The sequence below is a fragment of the Colletotrichum costaricense genome (assembly GCF_030867565.1).
Source record: "Colletotrichum costaricense strain IMI 309622 chromosome Unknown Scaffold_8.1, whole genome shotgun sequence".
NCBI lineage: Eukaryota > Fungi > Ascomycota > Sordariomycetes > Glomerellales > Glomerellaceae > Colletotrichum > Colletotrichum costaricense.
In genome coordinates, this window is record NW_026848237.1 from 1,792,096 (window position 1) to 1,817,355 (window position 25,260).

The 25,260-nt window shown below is 53.7% G+C and overlaps 10 protein-coding genes across 10 annotated transcripts; 5 read left to right on the plus strand and 5 right to left on the minus strand.

Moving 5' to 3' along the window:
- Nucleotides 1-950: 950 nt before the first annotated feature.
- On the minus strand, nucleotides 951-3,644 carry CCOS01_08637 (uncharacterized protein; the record flags this gene model as incomplete). The annotated part of the gene is made up of 4 exons (XM_060456798.1): nucleotides 951-1,213; nucleotides 1,291-3,269; nucleotides 3,321-3,412; nucleotides 3,480-3,644. The coding sequence occupies 4 exons, from the start codon at nucleotides 3,642-3,644 to the stop codon at nucleotides 951-953; spliced, it is 2,499 nt and encodes an 832-aa protein (XP_060313072.1).
- A 1,367-nt stretch (nucleotides 3,645-5,011) lies between these two features.
- CCOS01_08638 (short-chain dehydrogenase) lies at nucleotides 5,012-5,834 on the plus strand (the record flags this gene model as incomplete). Its single annotated transcript, XM_060456799.1, has 2 exons — nucleotides 5,012-5,459; nucleotides 5,524-5,834. 2 exons carry the CDS (start codon nucleotides 5,012-5,014, stop codon nucleotides 5,832-5,834), a joined length of 759 nt encoding a protein of 252 aa, XP_060313073.1.
- Nucleotides 5,835-5,909: 75 nt separating this feature from the next.
- On the minus strand, nucleotides 5,910-6,536 carry CCOS01_08639 (acetyltransferase; the record flags this gene model as incomplete). The annotated part of the gene is made up of 2 exons (XM_060456800.1): nucleotides 5,910-6,313; nucleotides 6,368-6,536. The coding sequence occupies 2 exons, from the start codon at nucleotides 6,534-6,536 to the stop codon at nucleotides 5,910-5,912; spliced, it is 573 nt and encodes a 190-aa protein (XP_060313074.1).
- A 1,315-nt stretch (nucleotides 6,537-7,851) lies between these two features.
- On the plus strand, nucleotides 7,852-9,079 carry CCOS01_08640 (uncharacterized protein; the record flags this gene model as incomplete). Its single annotated transcript, XM_060456801.1, has 2 exons — nucleotides 7,852-8,544; nucleotides 8,618-9,079. 2 exons carry the CDS (start codon nucleotides 7,852-7,854, stop codon nucleotides 9,077-9,079), a joined length of 1,155 nt encoding a protein of 384 aa, XP_060313075.1.
- Nucleotides 9,080-10,005: 926 nt separating this feature from the next.
- On the minus strand, nucleotides 10,006-12,497 carry CCOS01_08641 (uncharacterized protein; the record flags this gene model as incomplete). The annotated part of the gene is made up of 3 exons (XM_060456802.1): nucleotides 10,006-11,273; nucleotides 11,333-12,108; nucleotides 12,172-12,497. 3 exons carry the CDS (start codon nucleotides 12,495-12,497, stop codon nucleotides 10,006-10,008), a joined length of 2,370 nt encoding a protein of 789 aa, XP_060313076.1.
- A 1,175-nt stretch (nucleotides 12,498-13,672) lies between these two features.
- CCOS01_08642 (uncharacterized protein) lies at nucleotides 13,673-14,363 on the plus strand (the record flags this gene model as incomplete). The annotated part of the gene is made up of 2 exons (XM_060456803.1): nucleotides 13,673-13,960; nucleotides 14,064-14,363. 2 exons carry the CDS (start codon nucleotides 13,673-13,675, stop codon nucleotides 14,361-14,363), a joined length of 588 nt encoding a protein of 195 aa, XP_060313077.1.
- Nucleotides 14,364-15,354: 991 nt separating this feature from the next.
- On the plus strand, nucleotides 15,355-16,493 carry CCOS01_08643 (uncharacterized protein; the record flags this gene model as incomplete). Its single annotated transcript, XM_060456804.1, has 4 exons — nucleotides 15,355-15,559; nucleotides 15,753-15,815; nucleotides 16,202-16,264; nucleotides 16,330-16,493. Coding segments are annotated over 4 exons (495 nt in total), but the record flags the coding sequence as incomplete, so codon positions are not given.
- A 2,630-nt stretch (nucleotides 16,494-19,123) lies between these two features.
- On the plus strand, nucleotides 19,124-21,069 carry CCOS01_08644 (WD repeat domain-containing protein; the record flags this gene model as incomplete). Its single annotated transcript, XM_060456805.1, has 3 exons — nucleotides 19,124-19,464; nucleotides 19,523-19,650; nucleotides 19,703-21,069. 3 exons carry the CDS (start codon nucleotides 19,124-19,126, stop codon nucleotides 21,067-21,069), a joined length of 1,836 nt encoding a protein of 611 aa, XP_060313079.1.
- A 906-nt stretch (nucleotides 21,070-21,975) lies between these two features.
- CCOS01_08645 (F-box protein) lies at nucleotides 21,976-23,658 on the minus strand (the record flags this gene model as incomplete). Its single annotated transcript, XM_060456806.1, has 1 exon — nucleotides 21,976-23,658. One exon carries the CDS (start codon nucleotides 23,656-23,658, stop codon nucleotides 21,976-21,978), a length of 1,683 nt encoding a protein of 560 aa, XP_060313080.1.
- Nucleotides 23,659-23,880: 222 nt separating this feature from the next.
- CCOS01_08646 (uncharacterized protein) lies at nucleotides 23,881-24,351 on the minus strand (the record flags this gene model as incomplete). Its single annotated transcript, XM_060456807.1, has 1 exon — nucleotides 23,881-24,351. One exon carries the CDS (start codon nucleotides 24,349-24,351, stop codon nucleotides 23,881-23,883), a length of 471 nt encoding a protein of 156 aa, XP_060313081.1.
- Between the last annotated feature and the right edge of the window lie 909 nt (nucleotides 24,352-25,260).

A 25,260-nucleotide genomic window follows, 5' to 3' on the forward strand; every position in this document is an offset into this window, starting at 1 on the left:
AAGGAAACCGCACCCAATGCCTACTGCTGGACACCAGGATGGTGGGTGGTGATGGGTGGTGGGATACCTACATACAAGCAAGGCACGCACCTTTACCATCCGTGAATCGATTCCATGAGTTGATTGATTGATTGACTACCTGCCTGCCAGTGCCTGTGCTGGGGCAGGAATTGTGGATGTTCGGTGACAGGCACTTCCTGGACCGTGGGTGAGCACCAGCAGCAAGGGAAAAAACACAGCCAGTTGACTGCAATAGGTACGGTTACATCTCCCTGTCGCCAGTTGGCCAAAGCGCGGACCTTTTCTGAATTTTCAATCCAATGAGACTTCCCGCGCGAGCGATGACCATACCGACCCCATGCACAATGGGCATTCCTTGAATTGGATATTGACATGCATGTTACTTTATCACATTCAGATTTTCCGGGCCCATGGTCTGGTATTTTCTTTCATCCACCCATCGAGAAGCTATATTTGGCCAAGAAAGTTAATACTTGACTGCCGTGCTGTTTACCAAACTACCTCGCTACACTGCAGGTCCCTCGCCTAGCTGAGGTCCAAAAGTCTCAATGTGGGGATAGGTGCCAATGAACAATATCTTGAATCCACAAAGGGGCATTTTGCCATGGCCACAACATGAGAGGGAGGTCCAGAGACTCTCAAACATTCTGAATCAAAGAACAAAGAGAAGACAATCCCCTGACCGGCGCAATGTAGTGTCTGTCGTCTATTCGAAAATGTTTTTCATCTCGACTGCAATGACGGAGCATGTTGCAGCATATCGAATAATCGAGACTTGGGTAGATGCGTTTAGTCGTCAGTATACAGTATACTACGACTATGATGGTACGACCACCTTGCTAGATAGTCTTGATCGATAGTCTTGATCAAATGCCATGTTGAAATATGGAGAACGGCATCTAGAGCATTCATGCCAAAAGGCTCACGTCTTACAGATCCTCCATGACTACCTGCTGCTCTGCGCCCAGAACACCTCCGCTCACCATCTCAGCCTCCAGCGCCTTTCCGACATTCACCTCCGCAAACGATGCAGGCTCGTCCAAGAAGCTCAGTCCCTCGACAGCCTTGCCCCCGCAAGCTCTCTCCAGTGCCAGAAAGGCGAAATGGCCTCCAACGACCGGTCTAGCCATGAAGTGAGGGCCGGGCCAGCCACCAGTTCCTTCTGTTTCGTAGAGATCGGTGAAGGGTCGGTCTTTTGTCACATCATGGTCAGCAAACAACATGTCGTCCAAGGTAGGAAAAAGTGACAGGTTCAAGTCTCCGACTTACCTGTTGTGGTCTCATTGACCCATGTCGCGACGCTCTGGAGAATCTCCATCCGGGTCTTCTTGCTCGACACCGCAGCGGCGAAGAACTGCCAGTCACTCTTCGTGTAGAGGTGGCGACTATCGAGCGGGAGCCCGTAGTGCTGCAATACGGCATGGTACCAGTTGCTCTGCATACTGTACACCTTATCCGGGACAAACGTCGACTGCTTCTCGATGCCAATGGCCTTTTGGATCCACTGCGTCACTCGTCCTCCGAGGGTCGACTTCTTCTCCTCGGGCAAGTGGAAGCAGAGCAGCGAGTCCGCAAAGAGATTATAGATGGTCGTCCAAGAACCGTACCAGGTGTACGCCAGCTTGGCATGGGTGCCGTCTCTGGAGATGCCAAAGCCTTGCCACTGGTCAATATAGTCGGCTGCAATGTCCGCGTAGTACTTTGAATCGTCCGTCTTGCCAAGAATATTGGAGATCTCGGCCATCGCCTTGATTCCAATGATACCCTTGAGGGCCAGGTTCGTCTGGTTCGATAGCCATCCAGCAAAGTCGTCCGTGCAGAGTTGGTTGGCCGGGATCAGTGATTCGCGAACGAGATAACCCGTCCACTTCGTCCACAACTCGTAGGATCTGGACGCCCATTTCTCGGCCTCCTTTGAGCCCCTCATAGCAGCGACCTCCGAGCGACGGTCGATGCCAAAGGAGTCCATGGAAAGTCCCCATGGGCGAGCACTGCTGGTCTCTGCCTCGAGAGAGACATGGGAGTGCGCATGTTCGTTGATAGTTTGCAGGAACGCTGGCTGCGTGTCGTACTTGAAGGCGTTGACAAGTGCCAGTGCCATGATGAGCATGTTTCCGCACTCCTCAACAGGCATGTACTCATCATTCCCGTCAGGGTGTCCAGTCGCATTCGGGAAATGAGCACCCAGGTCATGCATGCTATAATCATTCGGATACTGTCCGCTAAGCTGATGCTCAAGCAGAGGCTCCAACAGGTATGCCAGCCAACGAGGGTTCGTGTACAGGAAGAACGGGAACGCAGGGAAGATCACATCGACGGTCTGGAAGTTTCCGTTGGAAGAGATCTCCTTGAGGAAGAGGATCGGGTCATCGGGGGTTCCAGAGAATTGTGTTGCGCCGAGGACCTGGCGAGCTGACAGGGCGGCAATGTCCTGGTAATCTGATGACCCAGAAGCAAACGCATCAATGGCAAGCTGATTCGAGTAGTTCCCAGCCAGTAGGCTAGCCGCCGAGAAATCATCGTAGTGGTACTGGATCAGCTCGGCCGGGGTGGCAAAGTAAAAGGACCACAACGGGCGCATCTGCGTCAGTCCTCTTGCAGCGGCGAACTGGACCACGGGGTCTTGGACAAGAGCAAACGTGAATAGTACACTATCATCAGACGTCGACTCGCTGCCCGTCTTGCCACTCAGGTGAAAGGTCTTGGAGAAAGCAAAGACGGGTTCCTCGTCCATGATCTTCCTGTACGAGGTATCGATCTCGTTCGTCAGAGAGCCCTTCGTCGCAAACTGTTGGCGAAGCTTCGCGGACGTGCCGGCTTGGTGGTAGACGTCGGCGGGGCCGGTAAAGTGCAGAGTACCCCATTCCGCGTGGTCGGCGAACTCGGTGAGCAGTTGCGGATACTGTCTGCCAACTTGCCAGGTCTTTAGAGCAGCAGCGCTCTGCTTGTTCGAGGCCTTTGCCTTGCTCAGTTCCCAGACTATGCTGTTGTCCCTGTTGCCGCTGACCCACTCGCCATTGACATCGGTGTAGATGTTGATGTCGAAAGACCCTTCGGCGTGGACAGTCAGATACGCAGCAGGGATCGATTGTCGGAAGGTCGAGGTGGGCGTAATGGGCGAGAGAAAGGAGAGCACAACCTTGACCGGCGCGGCAGATCCGGGTGGAGGGGGGATCGAGTAGGTCAAGTTCGTCGTCGAGGCGTCAAAGGTTGCGCCTAGGTAGGACGGGACAGATACGTTGTAGTATCTGAAGGCATGTCAATTTACAATCACGAAGATAGGTAGCAGCCAAACCCACTTGGAAGATGGGGGCAATGAATCCTGGGGCCGTCCCAGCAATGGGTAAATGGTATTGGAGTCGGGCACCGAGGCCATGACCGAGAACCCGACCTGATGGGATTATCCCCAGTTAGCCAGACCACGCGCCTGGAGTGGACGGCAAGTCAAGAGAGCTTACGCTAGAGCCGGTCCAGAAGTAGGGCCAATGTTCCCACGGCGCATCGCGAGCATTGCCGAGCCAGGTACTCAGGTACGGGTTGCGAACAATTAGAGGAAGTACAGGAGGAGTCAATGTGGAAGCGCTGGCCGTCGCGGCGACCACTAGTAACGAGGATAAACGCATGATGGAATGAGCTTCCCGAGAACCAGCTCCGAGAACAAACGGATTCTTGGCGGGGTCAAGCAGTAGAGGAGGATGCGGTCAAGGAAGGCAGCGAGAGTACCAAAGTGAAGTAGGCAGGAAAGGTTGCGCCTCCTTGCGATGCAGGCTGTGAACTTCGCAAAGAGGGAGGATGGCGACAGTATTTGACACACAGGGGGAGCAGGTGAAGAAGTTGAGGAGAGGTCAGGAGAGAACGACTCAAGCAAGAAACGGCTTCGTCTTCTTCTTCCTCGGCTTTGTTTTACAAGTAGCTCCAAGCACCGGCTGACAGCTGTGGCACACAACCAACCATGAGAGGTACCTGGACTTGGGCTACGTCTAGGAGCTCCAAGCCGACACGGGAACAGTTGGAGAAATCTGGGGTCGTAGCTGAAGGTAACGCCTGGGGGTCACAGGTAAAGCACCGGATCAACAGTGCGGTTGCAGGAGAGGGCCGGATGTACGTCAGGAGAGCGGGTCAGGTGCTTGCAAGGCTGCATCGCCGCATCGCACACAGGTTATTTGGGCCCCATCGTGATCCGCCCAGGTTAGGTATGGCCAATGAACGCAGCAGTTGCGACTCGACCGGCTCCAATCAAACGTCAAGTGCCGCGCCACGAGCCCCCTGTTTTGCGGAGACGGCGGGGTTGCTTTGTGCGGGGTTGAGAGCTCTCAACTTATGAAGGAAGGCACCTGTGTCCATTGTTAGCTACCAACTATCACCACTTTGGGGTAGACATATAGGTAGTCATGTAGTGTAGCACCTTCCTTTCTAGATCTGTCACCTGTTTCTTGTAAACTTTCTGGAAGCACAAGTCAAGGGAGCCCCCAACGCCATCTTATGTTTGCACGTTTTCCAATTTAGGCGAAGTTTGGATGGAAGCCTTAGCAAAAGTTGATGAGATTAAACGACAATCTCCCTACAATGTACACACACTACGCTACCAACTACAGGGATGGCATCCGCATGAAATCGAGCCAAAATAGCAAGTGTGATTCCATTGCAATAGCGCGCCTTGCATATTCTACCTCTCTAGAACAAATGTGGTATTAGTTGCTGGACTCCTCAAAGACTTTGCCATCTCCTGCTGGCCATCATTCATCTTGTTATGGGGAGTTGCCCAAAAATCTCACCCGCGTCGGGCCGGGTCAACTTCATGCGAACACAGATGATCTAGCTAGGTTGACAAGACATGATTGGGCGCGGATCTGCGTAGAAAACGCGGGACACCTTGCATTGTTCTACAACCAAGAGCCATTTCTCGACATGCGCTCGTGAACTTCCTCAAACTTCGCAGACAGTCTTCGCCTGCACTATCTTTCTGATACGACACCGTACTGCTGATAAAATGGCATCGCTTGACGGAAAAGTATACGCCTTCACTGGGGGGGCCAGCGGTATTGGCCTTGCAACGGCTAAGATCATCGCAAAGCGGGGTGCCACTGTGTGCCTTGCAGACATCGACCCCGAAGCTCTTGAACAAGCCAATGCCTACTTCACGGAGCAACAGACGCCTTTTTCGGTGACAAAAGTCGATGTGTCCGTGAAGAACGAGGTGGAGACCTGGATAGATGGCATACTAAAGCAGTTTGGGCGGTTGGACGGCGCTGCAAACGTGGCCGGCGTCATTGGCAAACACCACGGCATTCGAGCCGTCGCGGATCTTGAAGACGACGAGTGGCATAAGATCATTGCTGTCAACTTGACAGGCTGCATGTACTGTCTCAGGGCGGAACTCAGAAACATAGCGGACGGCGGTTCCATTGTCAACGTGGCCTCGATTCATGGCATCAAGGGTACGCTGCATCTTCCTACTGCTCAAACTCGCGAAGCTTCCCTCGTCTGACTAGCTCTTGATAGGTTTTGCCAAACATGGCGCATATGATGCTAGTAAGCACGGCGTGATAGGGCTCACTCGAGCGGCAGCCAACGAGAACGGTGCCCGAGAGGTTCGAGTCAACGCCGTTGCTCCCGGCGCCATCTACACACCATTGATGGAGAAGGCTTGGAAATTTCATGATCGCGCAGCCGACGCCGCCTTTGACGAGCCAACGTCTTTTCAACGTCAGGGCACTGCTGACGAGTGCGGAAACGTCATTGCTTTCCTGCTCGGCCCAGAGAGCTCGTTCGTGAGCGGGAGCGTCTATCAAGTCGATGGAGCGTGGTTATGAGCCACAGACGGCTCGGCGAGGCTTGCGAGGAAATGATAGTCGGGGTTTTTTGCTAGGATTGGGGCTGTTTGCTCTTCACCAGACATCAGATGGGTCAACCTCGTGCTTCTCCCCATCGTCTCTAATATGCTCGAGCTTGACGTCCCTCTTCATTGGCTTCCTCATGTCATAAGCATCCTCGCCGTCTCGGGTAGGGTCTGTAGCATGGTCGCCATAGTAATCTTTCACCACGCGGAAGACGCTGTAGCCCATGCTCTTGTAGAATGTAATTGCCTTGTGATTGCTCGTGCGAACAAAGAGGTCAACGAACCAGGCATCGTTGGCGTCGGCTGCGGCTTCTAGCTGTTCGGAGAGAATCTTGCCGATACCCAGTCTTCGCGCTTCTGGCGCAACGGTCAGAGCGGTGATGTGGGCATGCCAGGGAAGGTAGTGTTCGGAATATTTGTAGACGTCGGGCGATGACTCCAGCTTGCCCATGACTAAAGCATAAGTCAGACAAGTCGAGCAAAGCGTAGCTGTGTTCTCAAACATACTGTAGCCGATGATATTGCCGTTCATGTCCTCGCACACCTGGAACATGGCTGGCCATTTGGCATGGTACTGGAGGTAAAAGGCCAGCTCATACGTCTCGGTCAAAGGATCGAGGTTGCATTTAGAGAACTTGTTGACATCGTCAGGACGGAAGCGGCGAAAGGTTGCCATGGCCGCCGAAGTGAATGCGCGGCCAGCGATCAGTTCAAGAATGGAGGGGGGCTCCAGGCGGCAAGGGAGGGGTTGATGTCGGGAGATGGCAATCGTAAAGGAGCTGTACCAAGCGGCAAAGAGTGTAAGACGGTTCAAGAGAACAACGTACTCAAACAAAGCTTCAAGGCAGGAGGTCGAGTCAAAATCGGTGTTACTGCCTCATCAATAGCTGCCGTGGAACGGGGAAGGAGCTTTTCGGAGCCGTCTTGCGGCGTCCAGGTTGTGTTCGGTGGCACCAGATAAGGGACGATAAAGGGCCTGACTCCACCACATTCCATGTCTGGCTGGAAGCGAATGGAGGGGAAGCACGAAAGACGGGAGCGTGTTTTTAATTTTCTTGTGCCGACTGAGGCTCCGGCGCGTGCATCTCTGCCAAGTATATTTTCCCAGTTGAAGCAGGTGAAAGATACATCGGCCAGATGCAGGGACCACGTCTGCCACTGCCTGTATCAGCAGGAGTGACAACTTCCCCCTTCCGGATAGATTCAGATTCAGTGTCAGCGGTCAAAGTTCTGAGACACAGCACTAGGTAGGGGTCCGTCGGCAGTATTACCTGAGGAGCCTCGAGGCGCCACAGGAAGACGAGTATGATCTTCATCTCTTCGACAACATTTCTTCCCGGAGTTTTCTTTGAGCCCATCTCCACCACCAGAAGCCAAAGGCCCAGTGAGTAACGCACAGGCGCAAGGGCTCTCTCTCATTACAACATAGGTAGTCTCTATCCATCCCTCTTCTGATAAACCAAACAACAAAGCAGAGCCCGCCGGATTGCATTAATTGGACCGCTGGCGCCCAATCGATGCCAGCCCGCCTCTGAAATTAATAAAACCAGTGATAATCTCAACCTCGCCCACGGCCACCAGGCCAATACACAGCACTCCCTTACTTGTGTGCATGGGATGGGCCGCCAACACTGATTTCTGCTCCGCCTAGACTGTTGTTTAGGTAGCCCATTTTTTGCACGACTGCTGTTTTCCTGGTGCCAGGCCGTCTCTACACGCTTCCCGCACCCATCTCCACCTGGATCTTCCTTGCCGTGTATTTGATGCGACAACCCCTGTTGTTTATCACTGCACCAGCAACCCCGGGACAGACAAGCAACAACATTGCATTCATACTCGACTATTTGGGCTGCCAGCACACTTACGTTGCGGAGCGTCATCGACTCGGTCTTTTCCCATCATAAAGTGCTGCTTGGACGGCTTCACCGAACACGTCCGCCGCTGTTCTCGCCGACCGACCGATCGCAACTTTCCCTCGTCACACCGTCAAGATGCCCCAAACTCCGGGACACTCGCGCAACCATTCGGGCGTTGACGGCTCGTACCAGTACAACAGCGTCAACTCCTCCCCTCAGAATAGACGAACATCCAGGTCCTCCGCCGATCCCGCAACGCCCTTGCGCAGCAGCTTCAACAACCAAGACGCCCTGGATATCTCATATGCGAGCGGAGGCATGGACGGAGGCAACGGGCTAGGCAATCTTGCAGATGAACTGGCCGACGCCTTCTCCGACTCCGGAGACGAAGGAGAATACTACGAGGAAGAGACAAACAACGACGAGAACAACGGAAGTGGGACACCAAACATTAATGTTGAAGAAGCCACCTTTGAAGGAATAAGGGACAGCGGGGTCGACGTTGCAAGTCTCGGCGAAGCCGGCGGCAAGGGAAAGAACTTCAATCTGGGGCCACCACCAGCCGCTCAACGCGGTCATCGACGGAGCGGGAGTGAATATGACGGAAGCGAATATGGATCAGAGTCTGACCTTGACTCCCCCGGCATGCTGCCCAGTCTCGTTGCCAAGATGGATGCCGTCGAGTCTTTGGCGAGGAGGGGCACTGAGAGTAATGGAGGACCTACGGATGGTGTCTTCAGCCGGGTAACGGAGGGCTTGAGAGACTTGGGCTCGCAAGCCGGCGTCGAGGGCAGTGCGACAAGGCAAGTTCAAGACGGTTCACCCGCAGTTGCGGCCATTGACTAACCAAAGTAGACTTATCACCGCTCATTCGGCCCTTACTACCCACTTAACTCATCAGACTCGGCAACTACACAACTTGACTTTCCCGCTCCTTTCTCCACTCGTGCCACCGCCGGACTCGGAGACCATCGATGAGCTGCTACCCCTTTTGATCGAGCTATCCGAATCGATGCCGCGACCAACAACGAAAGCCTACGACTCCCTCACAGCCCTCCACACCCTCACTTCGGACCTCGTCCAGAGCCTCAACTACCTCTCAGACACACTTCACATGTCCAGGCAAACGACTACAACGGCCACGCGTCGGTTGAAGAGCGCCAAAGAGCTGGTAGCCGAGATCAAGAGGGAAGAAGAGCTCCGGGAGGAGGGTGAGAGGTGGATCAACCGAGGTAACTGGAGCGAGAGGTTGGCCAATCGCGAGTGCGCGGGCGTATGCGGAGATGTCGTCGGAGGGTTCGAGGAAGTGTGCAACAGCTGGCGGGCACGCCTGCTGGAGCAAGCCGGCGCTGCACAGGCTTGAGTACGTTTAAACGTGCCCTACGGAATGGAAGGTCTGACAGGGGCGACTGTGGTTACTGCCATTGCGGGTTCGAGAGGCGGATTACTCACGTTCCCAGAGTTTGGCTAATACTGGATTTTGAGGTCTTGGTCAGGCGGGCGATAGAAATCAACGGCGTGCTTTTGGGTAGATCCGGGATCTTTGGCGGGATTCCCAGCGCTCGCAAACTTGTTAGACTACATGAATTTTACGAGTCGATGAAACACGAAGAGCCATGGCTGAGCAGGTATCATTGCACCTACGAAGGGAAGGAAATGCTAAGAGCAGACAGTAGAGTTCTTATTTTGAAGACAGAACTTTCACTCCATTCAGACTCTACTCTGTTGCGACGCAAAGTCAATGACCAGATGGCAGGACACAAGATTCAAAGTCAAGACGGTTGAAAGTCATGCTACGTGATACTGCAAAAACTTCAGAAACCCCTACGGGAAGCTAGGTCACGTCGCATTATTACGCAGGGCCGGGGCGGGTAAATAGATGATCGAAAAGGGCGCAATGTCCAGTTTAGGGTTGCTTACATGGCGAATGTGGCTACTTTTTGCTTACATGCAATCAGCTGGTTGCTGTCAAAAACGAGAAGTTTCGCTTTACAGCTTGATCACACTTGAGCCAGAAATGCAGTTCAGCGGCTGCTCCTTTGTGACGTAAGATTAATTTATTATCATTCTGCTCTCTCTTTTCCTCCAATTCCGTCAGATATATATGAGATTTATACCAGCGCTGTAGCGAGGATTTCCAATTCAACAAGGCTAAAATTAATGCACAGAATTGTAATGGTATCAAGTAGATCAGCATCAACGGCACCTCCGGGACACCGCCCCTCCAGGGAAAAGCAAAGAACTTTGCAAGGGACAAACAGAAAAATTGAGCACAAGGCTTATGACTGACTAATCCTCCTCCAGCCTTACAGTATACGCAGGCCGGGATGGCCCTCCGTCGGGGTCATCGAAACCGCCCGGGATTAGAGGTCGACGCTGCGCACTGACGGGACCCCGGCTGAGCCGACTCGACTTGCTCGCGCGGCTGGCGCGGCTGCCAGGGCGGTCGGAGGGGACGTCAACGTCAAAGTCGGCGGGGGCATCGACTTGGACCTCGTCGCGGGCGCGGTTCATGGCGGCGAAGCTCGAGAGGGACATTTTGTCGTCGACGGAGGGACGGTGTTGCGACCCGGCTTGCTGCTGCTGCTGGAACTGCTGCGCGATGCCGGGGGCTCTCCGGAGCCGGCCGTCTACGGGCGGGGCTTGATTACCTCGCTTCATGCCGGCCTCGGACTCGTCGTCGACGAGGACGACCATCCAGACACCTACGGCGCAGTTGCTGCCCAGCAGGGGCGTGCAGTGGATCCAGCGGACGCGGCCTTCGCTGTTGGACTTGGTGAGCCAGCGGACTTTAGCGGTGACGCCGTGGCCGTCGGCGAAGGCTTGGGAGAGGCCGTCGCGGACACGGTTGGAGCCGCCTATCCTGTCCATGAAGTTGGACTGAAGGATGCCCGGGAGGCGGAGGGAGGGGGAGGCGAAAAGGATGCGGAGGCTGGGGTAGGGCCGGACGAGGAGGTAGTGCTCATAGACGCCGGAAAGCTTGCCGCTCGTCAGAGGCACAGCTGGGTTGGACTGATGGACGGAGGAGGACTCATCCTGGATTAGGATGCGTGGCTTTTGCCAGTTTGTCGAGGATGCGGCCTGGCCTTCATCTTGCGGGACGCGGTGCATGTTTCCGCCGCGTCTGCGTACGGTTTCGAGTTCGTTCATGTTGAACATTTCGCTGAGCTCCTCAAACTCGTCCTTTTCTTCCTCGTTGTCGTGTCGCTGCTGCTGGTTTTGGCCGTTGATGGTGCCGACGGCCTCCTTCTCGACGACTAGGTTCTGCAGGGCATCCAGACCCGAGCTTTCTTTCGCGAGACCGGAGACGTCGACTTGAGCGCCGATGAAGTAGCGGGCTGTGCCGCGACTATCGTATAGCGGCGCCACCATGAGGAGGTTCATGAACGGGGAGCCGTCTCTGCGGTAGTTGAGGAAGGTTTCGTAGTGCTCCTTTCCAGCCAGGATCTTGTCGCGGATACGTCGTACACTAAAGGGGTTGGTCTTTGGACCTTGTAGGAAACGGCAGTTGCGGCCAATGACATAGTTCATGCCGTATTGAGTCGTGCGGTGGAATTCTGTAAGTGACAGTCAGCTGATGTGGAACATGGATAAGGAGAAGGATGTATATACATACCCTCGGAAGCAAAGACAATGGGGTTGTCGTTTCTCGAAGGATCCGTCAAGCAGAACACTTCTGCCAAACCCTCGGACATTTCTCTGAGCTGAACCGGAAGAGTGCCTGTGATACGCCTCTTGATTGACACGCTGACGGTCTGGATCCAAGTATGGGTTATGTAGGCGGGAAGATCTTGCTGAACAAGCACGTCGAAAGCAGCTTCGGCCTTCTTTCTCAAGGAGCTGTTGATTGTGCTATCGGTGTTTGCCATTGAGAATTCGTGTCCGGGCAGAGTGTCGAGGCCACCCGCGATCGCGTTGGCATACGCAATGGCCCGGAGTGCTTTTAAGCAGTCCAAGAAGTAGGTCAGTAGGGGGAGCGAGTCGGGTCGGGCATGGTGAAGGAAGTCGGTAAAACGTTGGAGGAGTAAGTGATCATCAAAAATGGCCTGCAAATGGTCTTTTGAGAAGAGAAGCTCGGAGCGGGTTTCCAGCGAGTACTGTCCGTTGTCGCCATGAGATGGGACTACTAGGTCAAACGAGCCAGGCTCGACTTCCTCTTCTGCCAAGGGCTCGAGAATCTCGTCATCGCCAGCGCCTTTCGTCTGCAGAGCTGGGAGTGATGTATTGTTTGTTTGATATGAGGACGATGTCGAGTTGGCCCTGGACCTTGAAGAACGTGTTCTAGGGCTCCTTGGTGGGCTTGAGGACATTTGCCGCTGCTGAGCGTGGAGAGGTTCGGGAGACTTTACTCTGCCTCTTTCTCTTGGGGGAATGTCAGGAGAACGAACAGCACTTTGGTGAGGTGTTAGCCGACATTGCTCTCGACTTATACAATAGATACATCTCTCCTCTTACCTTCTATCTGGCCGAGGGGCTATGGTATTGGGATTGATGGGCCCATGTCCATGATGTGCGGTCCAGTTCCTATCCTCGTCATCCTCCCAAGCCTCTTGGAACCTAGACGGGTTCAAGGGGCGGTCCTGATGCATCTTGGTGACTGGACGCTTCAGTGGAATGTCAGGAATATCGGCGCCGCCTTCGTCAAAGTCTACTTGTTGCTGCTTCTGACTTTGCAGAGACGTGACACTGAGAGAGCTGTAGCCGTTCATTTGAGGTTGGGTGAGTTCACCGTGCCTGTGTCGGCGGTGGTTTGTGCTGTGAGCGGCAGCGACCTGAGCCATGTGCTTCTTTCGCCGGAATAGTGCTAATACAGAGAGTGGTCCAGAATGATCACGGGCCGCAGATGTATCTGTTGATTGGGGCATTATCACGGGCGTTGGGGGAATGAAGAAGGATTTATATTGGGTTTGGACGAAGGCTGATCGTAGGAGAAGAGGATGAGCATCAAATGTCAAAGGAAGATAGCCGTGGGGCGCACCAGCCATGGGCATCCCACAACGTCATCCAGCCAGAGAGCAGGACGGCGCCGTATAGAACAGCGGGGAGGCGATCAAAGGAGAGGGGCTCTGCAGAGACGAAGCAGATAGCAAGCTAGGAGGGTGTGCGAGACCAAAGATCGACGGACGCCGATACTAAACTATTGACGGGCGAGGCGGAAGAAGCGCAAGCGGGCATGTCAGGCACATTTGCCTACATATGGATAGAGCCAACATACTTTTCGTCAGGTACCCGTGAACCCGTCCCCTGCCCTCTTTCAAGGCTGGGTCCCCAGCAAGGCGCCAACATGGGCGGCAATCAAACAAGAATGGGCGAAAACCCACAGCGTTGCGTTGCAGTAGTCTGCGCGAGAAGGAGGTTCCCACGATGTGTGGTTATGGAAGAATGCCATTCGACGGCCGAGCGGAGAATGATCGCCCACTAGCAGAGCTGAGTATAGCTCCTGACCTTGCAAAAGAGATTTCTGAAGGCTGAAGAGGCCAGAACCTGGACGCCGGGCAGTCTTTGTTTGGTTTTCTGGCAGAACCTAGACACTTGCTGACGGGTTGGGGTTAGCCCCATTGCTCATCTGAGCCACGGACACTGCACGGCCTTTGGGGGCTTTTTGGTTCGGGTGAACCAAGCCGTCGTCATCCATAATGTTCTTGTCAACGGTTCGGCGATGCCAGGGCCATCCTGATATGTCAAGAAAAGGCTAAAGGGGGGCGACATGAATGCTCCGACCCAAATCGGCACTTGCAAAACTGTTTCGCGCGCTCTGCAGTGTTACCAATCAAGACGTCAGGCCTGGTATTAGCCATGCTAAATAAGAAAATAACAGACGGCGATGTCAAGCCAGGAGATAGATCATAGACGGGCTTTGACGGGGAAGCACAACCAGCTTCCTAGCATTAGGTTAGTTTCGGGAGGTGGTAGAGTGACCAGAGTGCATATGCAATATAGTTACCTTCTTTCGACAATGTACCAGTACACACCATTCTCTGTCTCCGTGTCCGTTTACTCCCCTGCTACGCTTGCCTCTTCTGCTGCCATCTTGACTCAGGCACTGGCCGTGAAAGATGCTAAGGTATGTGTACCTCTTGCTGCAAGTTGTGACCTCCCAGTGGTGGGATTTCACCATGTCCGCCGCAACAGCAATGGTCGAGAAAAGGGCAAGACGAAACTTCGGCAAGAGAGTTGCCTGGGGTCCTCTGTAGAATTCAGGTTGCCGTGTACGGATACACTGCAGGTTGACTATGGCAGTCTTGTTGACCACCTGGCACCATGCCACAGTACATAGCCAGGTAATGTAGGATTGGGCGTGAAGATGGGAGAGAGCAATACTGTCTGTGCTACCTCAATTGGCAAAGACGGGGATGCTGGGGGTTGAGAATCGAGATTTCTTCAGCGAACCGTGGGTAGTTGCAGACTCGGACTCTCTTGGCTTTCTCCAGTCTCGAGGCTGCTCCAGCAAGGATTTGCCGAGAAACGTCCAGGAGTTCAGGACCCCCATGAATCCCACGCTTCGAGACTTGGACCAATTCGGCTCCGGCCCCACTGCGGCCCAGGACCCGGACCTCAACCAGTGTCCTAATCGGGCAAAAGGGCGGCGCTCACGGCCTGGCGAGTGCCATTTGACAGTCGAGCTAGCAAATGGGACTATCTCCTAATCAACCTTCGCGTCATATCGCTCGCTCCAATGTTTGGGACCGATACCATGGAGCATGGCAGAGCTTACCGTCGGAAAGGAGCCAGACTGTATTTCTTCGATGCCCGTGCTTTCTTCGATCCCCTCGATCCTCGGAGCTGCGATCTGAAGCCTGAATCGGCGGTCGGACTATATCATTTTCGAAGATGGCCTGGAGATGATTTCGAATTCCCTATACGATTAATTCGCTACCACAGAGTAATTACAAACGGTCGAGAACAACCAGAATGCGTTACCTGAGTCGTGAATATGTATTGCCGGTATTACGATCTCTTGCTGATCGGGAACAGATGGATGGGCTCCCTGATATTGTACCGCGAGTTTGTCCGCGTCTCTGTCAATCAATGCTGTTCGAGCCTCTGAGGTCCCGCCACTGAGCTGCTGGGGGACGTGGGGTTTCGGTATCACGAGGGTTGACTCCTCGGCATCCGTAGGGCTATCACTTCTCGCATCGAGCAATCGACTTCCAACACAACAGGTCATATTTCGTCGACGATCTGCGGATAGCTCAATTGAATTGCATAGAAAGAGCACGCGGCGAGATAGATCGCCAAGGTCCCGAAGTAAGACACCCACGCGGCAAAGCGGAACAAAGCTCATGTTGCCAGCGGCATGGCAGAAGAGCAGATCAGCTCCCGGAGCTTCGGAGACTGGGCTGAATGAGTAATGGAGCCTGGAGGAGATAAAACCGTGACGGAAAGGCATTTTCTCAGCAGCCAGTATGTCATCGTCAACGTCCCACCAAAATGCGTCCGGAACCAAGCGTTGCCGACTCGTGGCCTTGCGAACCTCGGAAGGAGGAGTGCCAGTATTGTGGACGGCACGAAATATTACTGCAGTACGGATTAGTGTTGAGTGGCGGGTGTACCTAGTCATCATTGCAATCAGGGATGACGCTGTCTGTCACTGTCAGCGCAAAGCCACAGCCAAAATGAGAGCCGAGTCTGTTCTAGCGCACGGTGGGCGAAGGTTACACGCCCTCTCTGGTTGTGGATGGATACAGCCAGCAATACGTATCATTACCTCCTGACGAAGGGGCTCAAGGGTTCCCGGGAGTCATGGCTAAAGCGCTGTTGGTTTCTCGGACAAGGATGCGAAAAAAGACAGGACCCGGAGATTGCTTAGTTTCCCACGTTCCTTTGGACCCCTTCCGTCAGTGTAAGTATCCCGGGAATAGCTTTGTAAACAAGGCGAGAGCCGTTGATCCAAGAGCCTCAAGCAAACTCTATCTGTATCCGTACTCTGTATGCCGTTGTCTGTACTTGTCGTCTCGCTTTTGGCCCTGACAGCTCGTGTAAGCGGGGAGAGATGATTTCCGCCGGGGAGCTGCCTTGTTCGATGGAGCAAGTAGCAGGTAGCTTCACACAAGCTGTGAACGGCTGGCGGGGTTCCGAGAGTTCGGTCGAGCAGTTATGTCAGGTTACCCCATAGGAACCGGGGATTGAGAGGGATCTGCTTGTTGGGATTGGATCATTGCATGTGGCCAACGAGTCAAAAGCCGCATGTCAATTTGGGAAGATTGGCGGCAGGCACTCGAGGAGCCTCTGTCCCGAAAAGGCGTGTATCCTGTGTAACAGTCTGAGGATAATATCAGGCTATTTCCTGATCAGCTCTTCTGCAGGGGAGTGGGGGTTGAGAGTGCGCCGTGCGTGCTGCGGCGTATGGATCGTCAAGTAGCGAAAGGTTTGGGTGCTGGGCTATTGAGTGTTGTGCATGAAGGAACGCTGGAAGGGTTTAGACGACATGATAACCTAGCCAGCTATCCGTATCCATAGATCAGCTCAAGGTTCCTGCATTTAGGTCGGGATTTGGAGCGTCACTGCCTGTCAGTCTACGAAAGCTCCAGTGCAGCTTCGACCTTATGTAAGCATTTGAGACTAGTCCAGAGCAGCACGTGCTTGCTTATCTAATACATACCTATCTTACAGTGGGAAGTGACAGTGCGCATTCGCATATCGAAACTGTCCAGCAACAGGTCGTGCAACCCCTTTTTGGAAGCGCGAGAGTGCTTTACGCGAAGAAACGCGTCGCATCGCGTAGCTATAGCTGGCCACCATTGTTTATCTTCGTCCGTTTGTTCAGCGTTCAATGACGTAAGGCAAGGGACCTTTGCTCGAGCGTTTGAGCTCCATACCCGGAACTAAAATCAACCAGCATCGAGGATGAGTCTCCTGAATCCTGCGCTCAGTTCCTCATCATGTTAGCAAGACACGGCCGACGATAATCCTGCTGTGGGCTTTTGGAGGATGAATAGTTGACGGCCACCGCTATTGTTTACGAGATTCCATCGGTTGGCTTCTGCGACACCGCGGAGGCTGGTTTTCTTTTAGTTTTTGGCCTGGTGTATCCGTAGGTCCCCACTCAAGGGGCCAAAACAAGAGCGCCCAGCACGTGTCGACTGGCTGTGAGTTCCCGAGGGTGCTAAATGGCAAGGTGCGGCAGGTGCCCAATGGCCCGAATTTGGACCATTGAAACTTAGCTTAGGTTGACCAGAAAGAAAAAAAAAAACACAAACAAAAACAATTCTCCCAGCCCCCTCTTTGCGCAAGGGAGGCGGGAATCGTGTTAGCTGGAATGCAACACGGCCTTTATTTTTCTTTTGACGAGACTGGCGACGCGACAATGTTCTTCCCGAATCCCAAGTACTATGGAAGCGCGATGGAAGAGGGGAAAGCGTGAAGACATACTTTTATCCATACACAAACATCCAAAACTAACGCCAACTCACGTTTACGTAGATAACAAGGTGCGTTTCATCGCGACTGCCATCCCATTTTTGGTCTTGTCTCGTCCCGTACCGTCCCATCTGTGCCTTGCATAGCTTCTCTTGTCTCTGACTGTGGGTGGGTGCGAGGACGTTTCCCAATCTCAATCAACACTCATGCCAAAGCCTACTTAGGTCTCGATAACGCAGCGTGGCTAGCGTAGTTGAAACCGCATCGGATGATGATTAATACCGTAGGGAGTTCGAAAACGTAGATTGCGTGCATACTTTCAGAGCAATTGCTTCAATCTCTCATAGTTGACAAGCTTGACTGTCAAACTTATTGTGGCTTTCCCTCAACAAGGAGGTAGTCCTTGGCTGATAGTGAGGGGTGCCTTTGACAAGTGAGAGGCAAGAAACACGCACGAGTCGAAACAACATAATATTGTGATGGCGAAGTGTTGTTATGAGATCTACACGTAATAGAACTATAATGTGCAAGCAAGCCAGGGCAGGAGCAACTATTGATATAGTTTCCTGGACGAAGTACTTAAATTAAAAGTCAACAGCCAAAGTCGAGGTACCTACTCTATATGTTTTCTCGATTGTTTGTTCTACCTCATGTTGCTTGCACGGGCTTTGCAAGAGGAGAGAAAAGAAACATCAACTCTGTGCTCAGTTCTAACATTCGATCGCGCTGACCCTTGAACGACAGGCGACGGGACGGGATGTTTGTTGTTGTTGTTCGCCATCCCCAGTCTCGTCTCCCCGTCCCGGTTCCCTCCCCCTTGGGTTGTCGGTCAATGTTATTGTCCCCCTCCCTCCCCACCCTGCCGTGCGGGACCTACTGACGCCAGTCACGCCAGACGCCCTTTCTCTTCCCTCGCCAGTCGCGTCCAAAGGCCAACGTGCACCACCAAGGTACCTCTGGAAACCACCAAACAGTCCCTAAGGTGCATAGTAGTCAAAGTACCTGAATGGAAGTGCGTGATGCGTGCCCGCGTACCTTACCCAGACAGCGGCCGAAGGGACCGCTGCTGTTGTTCTTGTTGCTCTGCCGTCTACGCTAAAGCCATAACAAGAATAGCGTCTCTCCCTTTGCCGCGACTCCCCCAGTTCAACCTCCTCGACGCCCTTGAGTTTCGTGGTTTCCATCCTCTAAGTGGGAGTCCCCTCCCCCCGCCCCGACAACAGCCCGTTCTGCCCTGGCATGCTTGCCCGAGTGAGGTTGGGTGATACTAGACTGTGACCAGTATTGGACGGGTTACACCTTACTGGCTGTTGGACCCCTTCCCGTCACGATTAGAACCGCTGCACCTCACCACCGCGGTGCTTGTCGCCTTGAGGTACATACTGACCTTGCCGCACCTACCTACCTCACCTGGTACCTCCATTACCTTGCACCTTCCTACCCGCCCAACCACTCATCATCGTGCCTTCCTCCGCCGCTGGCTCTTGCCGCTTCCTGCGACTCCAGCCTGCACCCCGTGGCCTCAGACATCTCGAATCTGCACTCAATCCAACGTTCGACAGCCTTTCACCACCCGTCGACGCCCATATTGCTGTCTTCTCTTTCTTCTCTCTCTCTCGACTAATTATTTTTTTCGACCCGTTTTGCGCCATTAATCCCAGAAGCTTGTCGCCGGCGCCCGAGTTCTTGCGACCGCCTGAGGGAAAAGCATGCGAATGACAACGATTTGAATACCGCCGTCAGGGATAAGGTGGTGATTCGTATGCCGCGCCGACCGGCCAAGACGACTCGCCGATAATTCGAGCAACGACTTCGTTCTCCGAACACTGCGAGCGCATCATTTGAATAGCTTTTGTCGCCCCAGTCTCTCAACTGCGACGACACGACCACCGCTCTCTGAGGCCCGCACTGGTGTCGGTGCTTGGTGTGCTTTATCATTCCCCGCCACATCCCCCGACGACGCTCGTCCCAGCGGCCTTCGCTAGACTTCAGCCTCTTCGCGCAACTCTCACGGACGATCTCCGTTGCTTGTTGCAAAAAAGTCAAGATGACTCTCCCGACCGATTCTTTGGCTGCCCTCAGCGCTTCTGGTTCCATCAAAAGACCAGTAGCTGATGCAAGCAATTCAGCAACCGCGACACCCACTCGCTTCGCAACACCCCCCCCTCCTTCCGACAGAGGTCTCGTCGAGAACCGCCAATATTTGGAAAATACAAACCAGCGCAAGATTCAACACAGCAGAAGACCTAGTGAATCAGCTCGATCCAGTGCTTTCGACCCCGACGCCGTCGACAGTGCTTTGCTACGTGAGATGCACCACCGATCACAGAGGGAAAGCACACCTGGTGCAAGCCCACATCGGAAGCGCCAGAGAATCAATGGCGACAGGTAGGTGTACATCACCGTGATCAACTTCAACCACTATTTACTAAGTCTTTTCTGCCAGATTTATTCCGACACGAACTGGCCAGGACCTCCAAGCCAGCTTCAACTTGCTACACGAAGATGGCTCTCCAGCGACACCGTCCAAACAAAAGAAGCGTACTCCTCACGGAGAGCTACACTTTCAGAAGAGTGAGCCATCTACGCCCCTTCACCCGAAGGAGACAAATCTGACCGTTCTTAGCTGAGGAAGCAAACCGGACATTCTCGACGTTGCTCCGCGCAGAGCTCTTTGAAGGCTCAATACCACAGGCAACACCGCCCACTATGTCTCCTGAGCATACTTTATCCACTGCATCGCACTCTGCCAATATTCGAGATTCAACGAGGTCTCGCACCCCGCCAAACAACGCTTCTACCAACTCTCTTCCATCCTCTCTAACGCCATCGACTCCCCACAAGAATCTGTTCTCCTACATGTCTCCGCGGAACCTGGGCAATGCGGGTCATCTAACGCCGTCAAGGACACCGCAGAGCCGGCATGGTCCCAATCTCGACACTCGCTCCGAGATCTATAGCCTTTCGCCAGTTCGCTTCAACAGTCAACAGATGCTGCTTAGCCCGCGGAGGCAACCGAGGGCGGTCAGTAAAGTGCCTTACAAAGTTCTCGACGCGCCTGATTTGGCAGATGATTTCTACCTCAACTTGGTAGATTGGGGCAGTGCCAATGTGCTTGGGGTCGGGCTCGGGTCCAGTGTTTACATGTGGAATGCTCAGACAAGTCGCGTCAACAAGCTGTGTACGCTCGAGGACGATACAGTAACGAGCGTGTCATGGATTCAGAAAGGAACCCACATCGCTATCGGGACCGGCAAGGGCCTCGTCCAAATCTGGGACGCTGAAAAGACAAGGCGACTGCGAACAATGACAGGCCACACGGCACGAGTGGGCTCCCTGGCTTGGAACACTCACATACTGACATCTGGCTCTCGCGATCGCCTGATCTACCACCGCGACGTGCGGGCCCCCGACCAGTGGCTCCGAAAGCTCGTCGGCCATAAGCAGGAGGTTTGCGGTCTTAAGTGGAACTGCGAAGACGGCCAGCTTGCCAGCGGTGGCAATGACAACAAGCTCATGGTGTGGGATAAGCTTTCCGAGACACCGCTGTGGAAGTTTTCAGATCACACGGCAGCTGTCAAGGCCATTGCATGGTCACCGCATCAACGGGGACTGTTGGCTTCGGGTGGAGGTACGGCTGATCGACGCATCATCTTCCACGACACAGTCCGCGGATCTGTCATCAACGAGATCGATACTGGCAGCCAGGTCTGCAATATCGCCTGGTCCAAGAACTCCAATGAGATTGTCTCGACGCACGGTTATAGTCAAAACCAGATTGTGGTATGGAAATACCCTTCCATGACGCAGGTGGTCAGTCTCACTGGACACACGTATCGTGTGCTTTACCTGGCTATGAGCCCGGACGGCAGAACCGTTGTGACCGGCGCCGGAGATGAGACATTACGATTCTGGAACGCATTTGGACGACGACCTGGGGCGAGAGAGGATAGTGATGGAGGGCGACTATCTGACTGGGGCGTCATCCGGTAGAAGATTGGAGCAGCAGGCTCCGCATACGACATTATACCAACATCTCCCTTTCCATTTGGCTCGAGGGGGGGTCAATAACGGCTTCGGACAGGACTAGTGGCAGGCGGGAATATGGAGCGAGCACTCGAATTCTGTTTCTTGGGAAATGTTGATGGGCAAGAGGAAACGTAAATACCCAGTTACCGGTTGCATCATGTGCATGGAATGGGCGTCATTCAGATTGGGGGTTGGGGCTTACAGGACATTGTTGTTTCTCGGGTTTTCATGTTTTTGGGGGGAATATGATTTAACAAAGCCTTTTTATCATCTGGCTTTACAGCGGGTGGTTTATGAGAGGAAACGGCCAAACGAACAACACAGCTCAGCTCAAACGGCTTGAGAGCATGGGACACGTGGAAGGTTGGGGTTTTGCTCAACGAAGAGGAGGTGCCGAAGTCATCTTTATCCATCCATAGGCTCAAGCGCTCAAATAGCATCTATCACACAGTATTGGTCGAGGGGTGGGTGATATGGGCAACCCCTCCTCGGCCAAGCGTAAATGGACAAGACAAATCTTGCTCACCTCATTTTCTCGATATGGCGATAAGCTCCGAGGTGCAAGGCCCACCAGAATGTAATATCACGATCCCGGCTAAAAGGTTGGGGGAGGTTTGTTCATACACAGACGGAGAGACCATAGCTCGGCCCCGCTGTTTCGGGGTCAAACCAAGTAGCATGGCGAGAAGTACTTGACGAGAAAGAGTTTACGGATATTCAATGGATATCGATTTGATGAGACAAAACAGGCAGACCATGTACTCCTCGTAGTGACATGATGATCGCTTCGCGCTTAAACCATAATTCAAGGGGGTCATAACAGGTAGTAGCACCCAGCTCTTAGGAAGGCTTCCTCCACAACGTGACAGCTCAAGATGCCCCTGCTGCCTTTCTCTCCTTGGCCACGTCTCTAGCACCCCCATCAATCCCACTGGCTACCCCCTGGGCCGAGAGCTCTTCGCTCAGCAGCGGAATCCGATCGGACTGCGCACCGGCCTTTATGCTTTCTTCCATGACCGTGTTCTCGTGCTTGTAAGCCGAGTTGAGGTTGCCACTTGCTCCGTCTTGGCTGTTTGTGAGGTGCAGCTCGCTCGGCGCGGACCCTTCGGGATTCGGCGTCATCAGGGGCGACTGGCCGCCTATTTCGGGTGTGTTCTGCCACTGTTTGACCTCGGCCCTCAGTGCTTCGAGCTCCTTTTGAAAACGTGTGCCAAAGACGTCGATGTAGTAGGTCGCTCCATTGTATACGCTCCAGGTGAAGACGATGGAGAGGAATGCCGCCGAGGCATACCTGCTCATAAACCACAGGGGGCAAGGAAGCATGGTGAGTACCGCGTACGAGTACTGGATCAGCATAAAGGCAGATTCTTGCAGGGCGTCTGGCAAAGAGAGAACGACTTTCCCGATCCAAGTCTTGGAGTATGACTTGCGCAGCCAAGTGAAGGATGTCGGCCGACCGGCAGCAATCTTGTCACGCCGACGAACAGTAATGAAGAAGTAGTAGGAAAGCTGCCAGATAGCGTAGGGAACAGAGCTCCAGGCAAGCATAGAGACGATATTTCCGTAGCCTCCACTTGAGCCAGCAGGGGAGTGTTTCAGAGCCCAGATGGCAGGTAGACGACTGGCCTGGAGATCTGCTGGCCACAGGTGGACTATGCAGTGGAGCGTTGCGCAAGGCATGATATGTATAAATAATGAAGTGACCTTGTCGAAACTGTGGAAGACGAGCGAATTCCTCCACATGATGATCGCTACAGCGTTATTGCCGAATGCGAGACAGTAGGTGGCTAGGAAAAGTCGTCTCGAGCCAGGGAAGATCCAAATGCTGAGAACGAGGAGCAGGTTGACGAAGTAGCAAAGATCGGCGAGGAAGTAGTGGTATCCCCGACGATGGTAGGTGAAGTATCGAATAGGCATGAAGTACAGCACTTGGACGGTGTACCACAAGTGAAAGTACTCGGGCCATCCGCCCATGAGAAGACCGCTGACGAAGATATTCATGACGCCAAAGATGAATGAGACCTTCTCGCGCATCGTGACCACCCTAGTGTCGTTCCATTGCTTTCCCAGCTTGTCGACGCTGGTGCGCATCCGCTTCCTGTATCTTTCTAACTGCTCGTCGGCGGTAGGGACGCGTCGTCGCCACTCGTCGACCATGCGCTCACGCGCGTGCTGGCTCTTGTTCTTAAATGCATCCCTGGACTTGCGGACCTTTTGCGTCTGGGCAGAGAAGCCTTTTTGCAACTTCTCCAGCTGCTGTGGGAGAGCAAAGTTGTCGAGAAGATCGAGTACAGAGATGCGGTCGAGGGGCGGGAAAACGTCCCAGTCCTCCTGGTAGGAACTGCTGCCGGAGAAGGACCCGTGTCTCGAAAGCTTGGGGCTCCCCGAGTTCACAGGACCAAGGGTCGGGGTATGAAGACCATCGTGGTCAGGAGGAGAACCGCTGAGGGCGGATTGTGTCTCGGTGTGGTCGGGAGTGAAAGCAGCCTCGCTGTCCGTTTGGGCATCCTCGCCTTTGGCGCCAGGTACATCCACTGGTTTTGATTCTTCCATATTTGACAGGACCTGAGACGGTCCGGATGAAGTCTCGGTTTGATTGTCTTAGTTCTCTGTCGGTCGTCTAAGGTAACGTTGAGCCACATGTTAGTCTTTGTGGGTGAATTCGTCGGTCCATGATGGAGAAATGCGCGTTTGCAGAAACGAAACGTGAGGGATACAGGAGTTGAAGGGAGAGCTCACCTATTTGAGAAGTTCATCAAGGCCAGGCCATGAATTTCAAGATCCCCGAGGCTGGGAGTAGGTGTTTCGACAATGCGCCTGATAGACACAGCTTGGATGAGGCAAATGCAGGAACGAGTTTGGTGCTGACGGAAGATGTCTTGTAGAAGAAAGGTGTCGAAAGCAGCAAGGGCACGGGATAAGGTAGCGCAGGCTTCGACTAGTAGGTACTAGGTTGTCGATGGTGACAAGCTGCACGGTAGTTTGGCAGCGTGACTCGGAGATGGGAGGGCGGGGTGGGAACAAATGACAAGAAGTAGGGGGGTTGAGGAGGGTGGAAAAGAGTAAGGTAGGTCTGGAACACGTTGAGGATGCTGGCGATGAATTACACGTGTTGACTGATTGACCGCCACTGTTGATGTCGCAAGACTTTGACTGGCTGCAGCTGCAGATGTATTTCTTGCCTGGCGACGGGGAGCTGGACCAACATTTCCAACAGGGGTCGCTCCGTGATACGTCACAGGGCATAAGAGCTCCGCCATCTAAAGCTTATCGGGTGATCCGCATCGCGCTCTCCAGTGTCAAGAACGGGACGGTCTAGCACCAGGCAGTTTCACGCGTTGAAGCAGGATCTGTCCCTGACTTCTATCTTTACGTTAGCTTTCCTGTTGCTTTCATGGCCGTAACTAAAACTCGAGAAGTCAGGTTGCACTACTGAAGGGAGGCAAAGCTATAGGTACCTATCCAGTGTACTCCATATGTGTCTTTGACCAGGTATGCACTGAACACAACGGCACTTGGATTCGAGGACAAGTGGAGACGGGAAAGACAGACAGGTGGACGCGACTTCAAAGTACCTTCCTTACCAGGCTTTTGCTAAAGTCTTGTGAAGTCTGCACTCCATACCTACTCCGTACTTCAGTGGCTAGGCTGCCCATGAAATGTGCAGGTGTTGCTGGCTGCTTCTCTGGTTGGTTAGAACAAAAAAACTCCCAGTGGCTGCAGCTGACATCTCCTGGGTATTGGGTACTGCTATCTACCTAGATACCTGGCATCCGTACACTTCCGGCTAGTAGGGTACCAAGAGAGGTACCCACGAATACCTAAGGTAAGGTAGGTAGCTAAGGTAGCACTTAGTTGCAGTCTCCGCTGGGTCACGTGAGATGTCGAGCCACTATCTGCTGCTAAGAGTGGCTTGCGCTCCCACCAGCGCGTAGCAGCCTCAAGTGTGTGGCCCGTAATTATTTGCCTGTCGCGTCAAGGTGCAGCAGCACTCAGACGCGCGTGGGGAAATCCAAGTAGACTCAACCACCGCGACCTCACTGTCGACAGACAAGATACCATCCCTTCCGAGTGCTTCTTCGCGATGCGCCAGGCCAGCTCGAGGCCCTCAACACTCGACTTGACTACTGCTGTATAACGTAGTCCCTGCCTACA